General features: G+C 43.4%; 1 protein-coding gene across 6 annotated transcripts in view; it reads right to left on the bottom strand.

Moving 5' to 3' along the window:
- Positions 1-1,501: 1,501 nt before the first annotated feature.
- Positions 1,502-8,906, bottom strand: part of rapgef4a (Rap guanine nucleotide exchange factor 4a) — a gene marked incomplete at its 5' end in the record, with an annotated part of 38,916 nt that continues 31,511 nt past the window's right edge. For 3 of the 6 annotated variants that reach the window (XM_083639088.1, XM_083639083.1, XM_083639084.1), the window contains 13 exons: positions 1,502-2,274; positions 2,381-2,435; positions 2,513-2,577; positions 2,828-2,915; positions 3,091-3,141; positions 3,235-3,325; positions 3,982-4,160; positions 4,916-5,041; positions 6,079-6,176; positions 7,149-7,295; positions 7,930-8,008; positions 8,566-8,596; positions 8,831-8,906. The exon at positions 8,831-8,906 is cut by the window's right edge and continues 13 nt beyond it. In XM_083639088.1, the coding sequence (XP_083495214.1) occupies positions 2,147-2,274; positions 2,381-2,435; positions 2,513-2,577; positions 2,828-2,915; positions 3,091-3,141; positions 3,235-3,325; positions 3,982-4,160; positions 4,916-5,041; positions 6,079-6,176; positions 7,149-7,295; positions 7,930-8,008; positions 8,566-8,596; positions 8,831-8,906 (1,214 nt within the window). In that variant the 3' untranslated portion in view covers positions 1,502-2,146. Of the gene's footprint in view, positions 2,275-2,380; positions 2,436-2,512; positions 2,578-2,827; positions 2,916-3,090; positions 3,142-3,234; positions 3,326-3,981; positions 4,161-4,915; positions 5,042-6,078; positions 6,177-7,148; positions 7,296-7,929; positions 8,042-8,565; positions 8,597-8,830 lie in introns of all 6 variants that reach the window. The other 3 variants (XM_083639087.1, XM_083639085.1, XM_083639086.1) reach the window with 3 other exon arrangements.

Genomic DNA, 8,906 nt, shown 5'->3' on the forward strand with positions numbered 1-8,906 from the left:
GCCCGCTGGCCTCCTTACGCCGATTATCCCGTTGACAACAGCGCCCCTCAATGGACAGAAGTGGTACAACAGTCTGTTTTGATAGAAGTGGTAGAACAGTCCGTTTTGTTTTGGGAGTTGTTTCTACCACATAACCTACCAGTTGGTGCTCCAACTCCTGTGTGTGTGTGTGTGTGTGTGTGTGTGTGTGTGTGTGTGTGTGTGTGTGTGTGTGTGTGTGTGTGTGTGTGTGTGTGTGTGTGTGTGTGTGTGTGTGTGTGTGTGTGTGTGTGTGTGTGTGTGTGTGTGTGCGTGCGTGTGTGCGTGCGTGCGTGGGGGGGGGGGGGGGGGGGGTGCCCAAGGTTCGGGGGAAAGGGTGTTGGAGGGGGACGACGACCAGGGGGCCCTTGGGGGGGGGGGGGGGGGCGCTTTAGAGGGTCCCCATACAGCGAGATCGGAAGAGTTTAATCTCACTAGAAATTATTGCAATTAGAGGATGTAGAATAGTTAGAGATTAGAGAATGTGTATTAGGTTGGGTCATTCTTATCTCTCCATAGACAGTTCCACAGTTCAATACTAAATCAACAACATGCACTACCAGGCAATTTGGACATAGGCTAGGTGCACCCAATCAGCCTAACAACCCCAACACCAGGCTCCTGCAAGACAGGGCCAGGAGAGCTAAAAAGCTAAAATCATATCAGATGGGGGCCCCTGGGATAAAATCTTATCAAATGGAGGTCAGTGGTCTAATTTGTGTCAGTTTAGGGGTCCTTGATGTCGAAAAGGTTTTAGAACCACTGCTTAATAAATAATCTAAACTTGCGATCCTACAAAATGTTTAAGAAGCCCTGTCCCTCCCACCACAAGTTGACAGACACTAAATCAGTAGTTTCCAAACATTTCACCATAATTTAATGCAATGTGTGATGATGATCACATTGGAGTCTGTTAAAGTGGGACAAAGCCTGTATGTATCACATTGACGTCTAAAGAATTATGAATCTGGAGCGTCCTTGACATGAAGATGCCCTGCACTAAATCAAAGCCATATTAATCCCAGGCCCCAATATATCAAGTGACAAACCTTTTTATTGTATGGGAAATCGAAGATAACCCGCAGATTGCGAGGATTATTACAATATCATCATCATCATCATAAAATTGAGTAAGTGGGCTCTGTCTGTCTTTCTGTCTGTGTTTTTGGTCCCACATTGTGAGATTTGTGATTTTGGCAGTAATGATGTCACTTATGATGTCACAATGTCTATGACATCATCAGTGATCTCACTCGAGCACTTGATGTCATCAGTGATGGTCACTCGAGCAATTGTGATGTCACTGAAGATGTCACAATGTCTATGACCTCATCAGTGATGTCACTCGAGCAATTGTGATGTCATCATGTCTATGACTGACGTCATTAGTGATGCGAAGTTGAGCAATTGTGCTCTGAGTGATGTCACTCATTCTATAAATGGCCTAATAAAAACAGTAAATGATGAAAACATAGTGTGCAAATACATCTAAGATTTGTTTTTATTATTTACAGCAATATTTACAGCAGACACGGGTAAAAACTTTTTCAAACAACATTCACTGTATCTTATAGACTTCAAAGAGGAATGTGCTCACATGAATATCCAGTCCAACATCATAATCCTTTGCATGCTGTCAAAATAAATATTTGTATACATTTTACAACACATAGTAAAGCCACAAACTAAAATATTTATAAATATAGTTTGATACAAAAGATATGAAACAACTGAATATCAGGAATATCAGGAATTTGAATCTGAAATGTTACACAATAATCTGGTGAATGAGATCCACAAAGATCATTAGGTTCTTGCATTGTCCCTCTTGATAAGTGACTTTGAGATGATGGTGACATCTGCAGCACAGTGATATGAGAGGTACGTTACCAGCCAACAATTACTCTTGCATGTTGCTCAAATATAAAAAATTACAGTAATAAAAGCCTTAAGAACTCAGGCTATGGCATCTGAAACAATATATCTTTATTTTATACATAATTAGGTCCTTCATATACACTGCTAGTATGTGAGTAAATTCATACCAAGCAAGCTCATGTGTAGCGGCAGCAGCAGCAGCAGCAGCAGCAGGATGTCACAGCTCCATGATCTCCATCCCTGAGTTGTTTCAGGACCTGCGAGGCTCCAGTCCATGAGAGAGCTGAGTTAGTGTCCTTTGGTTGTCAATCACATTGAGGTGACGCACGTGTCTCCGCACCTCTGGGTGGTTCTTGGTGGCCTGAGATGAATCCGGACCTGAGTGGGTGGAGAAATGAGGCCCGTTTTAGAAAAGTATCACAAATTAAAATTGAATCCCTGTAAATCAACAGCGGAGACCGAATAATCATTTGAATAGGCTTACTGAATGGCTGGCTCCTACAGTATCTCACTATCTTCACTGTATTAGCAATCATCCGCTGAAAGACAGAGAGCTATAATCAGCAACAGATAACAACTGAGTGTTATTCAATAATCTGCTGGTTCAGAGCCTTACCATTTTCTCAAAATTGACCAAATTGTCAATGAATGTCTTGTTGCCCTCATGAGTGAATGTCATGTCTGACAAAAAGAAGGGAGTACAGTGTGAATGGCAGGTTAGAGCAAAATGAAGAACACACCACAACTTTTTTGTTTGTTTAGATGGTAAATGCAGTTAATTACACCAGAGGAAATGTACATAAGTGCTACCACGTGCTCAGTGACAGAGGGAAATGATGGTATAATCAAACCAAAAACATTATGACTACTCTAACTGCAAAAATGACTGCATCAACTGGCTGCATCAGAGAAAGGTCATGTGACCTCTGACCTTTGATCAGCAGTGGCATGAAGGGAATGATGGGCGGCTCCAGCTTGGCCACTGTCAGTCGGTACGCCCGGTGGTTCCGGGATGGGTCCTGTGGAAACAGTCACACTGTTCTGAGATCTACCATCTCCGCGTGAAATGGATCCGTCACAGCCCCCGGGCAAGGCCAGCGCTACTAAGTCCAGAACGCCAGAACGCTGATTTATCAATTCAGCATTTGGCCGGACAGAAACCGACACTCAAACATGAAGATGAACGAAACGTACCATCAAGTTCTCAAATTCCCCGTAAAACTTCTTGAATTTGCTGGGGAGTTTCTGTCAACACAGATGACAGGGGCGGATGACAGTCAGTTCTATATAAATCTGTATAATTTGAAGCAGGTGCTGATGGCAGACAGAGATACCCACCTCCCAGGTCTGACTCAATCTGCTCACTGCTGGGTTACTCATTCCCATAATGATGGCGAAGAAGGCGTTCAGATTCCTGTAGTCCTTACAGCTTTGAAAGAAAACATGAAAAGGTTATGTATTATCAGAGTGAGATATTACCGTGTTATCCATGGAGCTTTGCAAAATAGCCATGAATTCAAACTCAGATCAAGCTTATTCTCACATTTTGATCAATGCACTTGGGAAAAAATTAACAAAACAAAACTGCAGACTGTGACTAGAAGTAAGTTTTTTTGTTAATCAAGTAGTTTCAGATTTTTTTAACTCCCATTTTCTTCCCAATTGTACTTGTCCAATTCCCCCTGCTGTCCCGGTCGTTGCTCCACCGCCTCTGCCGATCTGGGGAGAGCCGCAGACTAGCACATGCTTCCTCTGATACATGTGCAGTCAGCAGCCGTTTCTTTCAATCTGATAGCGAGGAGTTTCACCGGAAGGACGTAGCACGTGGGAGGATCACGCTATTCCCCCCAGTTCCCCTCCCCCCAAACAGTGCAGCGACCAGGACACATACCCTTAATCCGGCTTCCCACCCGCAGACACGGCCAATTGTGCCTGTACAGACGCCCAACCAAGCCGGAGGTAACACGGGGGATCGAAGGCAGGGAATCTACCGCTGCACTATCTGGATGCCCTAGACTAGAAGTACGTGGTCGTGTGAGACAGAGAACAGCCTGGACAATGAAACAAGGTGTGGAGGCTACTCACTGGGCAGCAATCTTGATGAATTTCTTGAGCAGCTGCACGCGCTTGCTGAGCGGAGCACACAGACACACCTCTGTGATCACCCACAACTGGATTTCATTGAACCTCCTCAGGAACAGGTCCAGGTTCACAGTGGTCTTCTTGAAGTTCTGCCTCCCAAATGTGTGGTAGATCAGGTCATGCTGTCGGAAGCCAAATGAAAAACAGTGACAAAAAGATGCAAATTGATATTCTAACTATGCCAGTGAAATAGTGGATTTATTGAAACAAAACAAATGTGTTTCTAATTAAACGTGTAAAATATTTTATTTGTACTAACTATACCCTTAACTAACATGTCTTTTATTCAAGGTCTATCTGACCAATGTTAAAGTCACACTGAAATGATTTTTTTTTAACTCATTCTGACTATCATGTCATACAGCTGTTACTGTATGTTTACATTAAAATCTCATTACTTTTACTTCCTGGAAAACAAAAACTCTTCACTGGTAACTTCATTGTGTACCAGCAGGTGTAAATAAAAGTTTCAACTTTCAACCAATTACACATCTTTCTTTTTTATTTACAATCCCTCCCCTCTCATCAAATAGAACTACATTTCTTTAACTGATTGGTTTACACTTCTGAATGATCCCTCCCAAATATCCTGTCTCAACAGGAAATACATCATATTAAAGAGGTAAGATGATGGTCAAACTGTCACTGACTTTAAAGGAAACAGCAGATGAATGTATTGTGCTGATGGCACCTGGTCTCTCTGTCATACCTCATGCACACAGTGGAAGAACTCCTGGTCTCTCTGTCATACCTCATGCACACAGTGGAAGAACTCCTGGTCTCTCTGTCATACCTCATGCACACAGTGGAAGAACTCCTGGCCTCTCTGTCATACCTCATGCACACAGTGGAAGAACTCCTGGTCTCTCTGTCATACCTCATGCACACAGTGGAAGAGCTCCCAATCATAGACAGTCATATGATAGGCCACGTCCTTAGAGCTCATCAGCTCAAAGCTGGCCACCGACCCTGCAGAGGGGCCTTCCTGCTCAGGTAAAGGTGTCTAGAATACAGAAAACACACCAATCAGTGTTCAACAACCTTATTACTTACATACTGTATGACCTTAACTGTGTTGGTATAAATTATTGTTTTACAGTATAATGGGGGTGGGGGGGGTAGGGGCAACAGGGGTATCAACAGTGAAATTAATCTTCCAATTGACAGGAATATTTTGTTTCTACCATTTCCCCTACCAACTCCAGCATGCAGCTTCTCTGTGGCACAAACAAGAGCTAAACATCAAAACAAAGCAAATTACAAACAGAAGCAAACAAGAATTTGAATTTGCAACAGCTGTGACCACATGTGCACATTTCCAAAATGCAGGATGGCAGGGGCAGCCCACCCTACTTTGCCTCTGCCACCCTGCATTTTGAACACACGCCCCCCCCCCCCCCCCCACCACCACCACCACCATTTCAGCCAATTGGTATGTACACAAAGACACACCCTCACACTTGACCTCCATGTCAAATGTCAGCCCTCTGCCCCTGCCATCCTGCATTTCAAAATCCATCCACAGCCCCCCCAACAAACACACACCTTCACTCGCGCACACGCACACGCACACACACACACACACACACACACACACACACACACACACACACACACACACACACACACACACACACACACACACACCTGACCTCCATGCCAAATTTCAGAATTAAAATACAGCTAATACTACAGAAACGAATACTCTACTACTACTAGAAAGACATTGAAATGCCACAAAGAAGGGAAATAACTTGCACAGTTTATCTATATTCAAAGCCTTGGCACATTTCTGCAAAATAAAAAACAACACTGGCACAAATAACTACTATTCATAGAGTTGCTCAAAAGGAAAAGCTGCTTGGTTGCAAAAATATCACAAATGTTGATTATATAAAATAAATATGTACTGTAAAGAGCAACAGAGTTTAACAGGTAACCGATGCCAGAAGAGTACGGCTGGCTTGGGGCAGGACTTCAGGTTTGTACAGGCTGAGAATGTGTTGGGTAATGTGTCTTTCCTGAGAGGCATCAACGCACCAGTGAGTCCAGTTGATCCCTGGAGCAGACGAACAGACGGCCATTTATGCTGAGAGTGGAGAACACTGAAACATCATTAGGCTTGAAGAGAACTTTCTCTGGAGAACAAAAACACATGAGGATAGGATGAATACAATTATTACATTTATAACCATCGTTTCTAAGAGGAAATGGAAAACCTCCCACACAATCATGTCTGAAGAATAGCTCTAGCTCGAAACGTCACATTGGGTTGTTCAATAAATGAATTTAAGGGAGCTACAGTGTGCGGACCTTTGTTTCATTTTTCATGTAAACCTCTCCCACACAACCAATTCAACCAATTCACCTTGATGTAAGACAAAAAACAAACAAGGGATTTAATACAATCATATGAATAGCAATATCAGAACAATGATCAGAAACGATCATTTCTACAAATACAAGTGGTTGTGAAGTTCAGTTTCAGCTTCACAATAGAAACTGGGTGCACATAATTCAACTCTTTTGACTCATTTGAAACAGATGATACTATTTGTAGTATTATGCTCTCTTCCCTAAATGGACCCTTCTCTGCTAAGTAATAAGCAGGGAACGCTGGGGCCTTGATTTGACCTTGTCAAGCTTCAGATGATTGATTAAAGATAGTATAAGCAGTATGATCAGCGAGTCGTTTCAGCTCAGGATCTATTTACTTGCCACTGGTGAGGGGAAAGTGCAGGTCAAGCACGAGCTGCATTAGTGGCGCTTGGCAGAGGCAGTGGAACATCTCCTCACAACAAGTAGCAGCCAGTGGCAGAAACAGCTCCGTGTAGAATGTTATGAGATGTAGCCAAAGAGAAATACTGAGCGGAGGTTTTGCCAGCTGCTCCTCAGCAGCAGTCTACAGCTCATTCCTTAGCACCTAGCGGGCGGTCAGACTGAGCCAACCCACAGCTGAAAGAAAGCCACTTGTTTCCCACTAAATCAGCCCCTGATGAATTGATACGATGCCCTGCACAGGCCTCCCTACATAGAAGGATCCCCGCAGATGGACAGCGTAGCGTCTGTTCCTCATCGTTTGATTAGCACGTGGCCGTCGCCGTTCTCACCTCCGGCTGAGCTGAGGCTGACCAGCAGGAGGTCCTCCGCTGACCCCAGCTTGTCGGCCACGGCGCCGATGACCTCCCTGACTGCGGCGGCCACCGGGACGCGGATGGTGGTGTAGGTGTGGTCACAGCAGTAGACTTTGAACAGAACTGGAGGCGGGAATCAGAGCGAATAAAGGACCATCAGCAAGGAGGAAGGATGGGAATGAGCAGAACTGACCGACAAAGAGTTTAGAACAAATGACTGAAAAGAAAAAGAAACCCATATGCTTACACAAGCCTACATGTATTTGTGTAGAGTAGACTACTAAGATAAAGGACCTCGACTAATTGACTGATTTCCTCTTACACACAAAGGAAGAAAACCAATCTGCAACAGAAGTATCATTCTAGTATGCAGGGCAATCAACACAGCCAATGGAAATAACTTCATATAATCATATCATATAATACATCATCAATGCGTCAGACACCACATGAGAAGCATTAAGCCAGTAGATCATCTGGAGACTCGAGAGACAGACAATCAATAGGGTCATCAGCGAAAAGGTCTAATGTCAAATTCCTCATTGAGTCTAGCAGTCTACAGGTACTGTAGGAACAAAATATTTCTCTTTGTAAGCGTTTTTTTCTCCACCCTTCTGTGATAAATCCACTCTTATTACCAGTGCAACACTGCACTGACATTGTGACCTGCTGTTTTGGGAGAAAACACCAACAAAGCGGCAAGGTTTTTCCCATCACAAGATTGTGTCGCCTCCATAGAGACACGCCCTTTACTTACTTTCATCCTTACTCTTGATAGGCTGACGCTTTTGGAACTTCTCATCTCCGATACTGAAATGTCGCAGTAGGACTTTGTGCTGTAACAGATCACAGGTTCCGTCAACACAACACTGCACAATTACAATACGTCAAAAATGTGTCACTGTTGTTTTGCAGTGGAGTGACGGGAGTGACGGGAGGGGGTGCGGATTCAATCTTCCAAAAATAATCTGCACTCCCTCCTGTCACTCGAATGACTCCACTGCAAAAGAACAGTAACACGAGAAAGAGAAATAATTTCTGACCCCATTCACCCAGCACACTGTTTTTCAGATGTTGCCCTCCGAGAGGCGCTACAGGTCTCCAAAACAACCCGCTTTAAAAACAGTTTCTTCCTCACTGCCATACGGACACTGAACTCTCTCTAACAATCCCCTATCTCTGTTCTGCCTGTCTACTGTACTGTGATGCGGGTTGTATTGTGTTTTTGTATTTATTGTTTTTATTGCATGTGATGTTCTATGTTGGAACCCGGCTTATGTAATGCAATGTACTGAAAACAAATTCCACCAGCCTGGCTGTGTGTGGTCATTAAAGTATCTAATCTAATCTAAACTGAGCAAGAAATTGCATTTGAAACGAGTTAATTACATACTTTTTTCTGTAAGGATCTGGCATCTTCAGTGCTGAAATGTAGAGAAAATGATTGATGCAATTGATGCAAAATAAAGGCAGGTTTGAGCATCTACTAATATATATTTTTGAAAAGACAAACAATTACAAGGGCAATGCCCCCTTATTGGATATGCCGCTGACCACATACAGGTAAATAATGTCACCTAATGCTATCAATACAGATTCGCAGGCAGTCTCCAGGTTGCTATTATCTTTTTATCCACCTTGGACAAATGTACACTTACTTGCGCTTCACAGTTCTCTCCAGCTCTGGAAGTTGATCCTTAAGGGGCAGAATCACCTTTGCATCATTAGATACTG

This window comes from Poromitra crassiceps, assembly GCF_964638095.1.
Source record: "Poromitra crassiceps genome assembly, chromosome: 6".
In the NCBI taxonomy this organism is placed as follows: Eukaryota; Metazoa; Chordata; class Actinopteri; order Beryciformes; family Melamphaidae; genus Poromitra; species Poromitra crassiceps.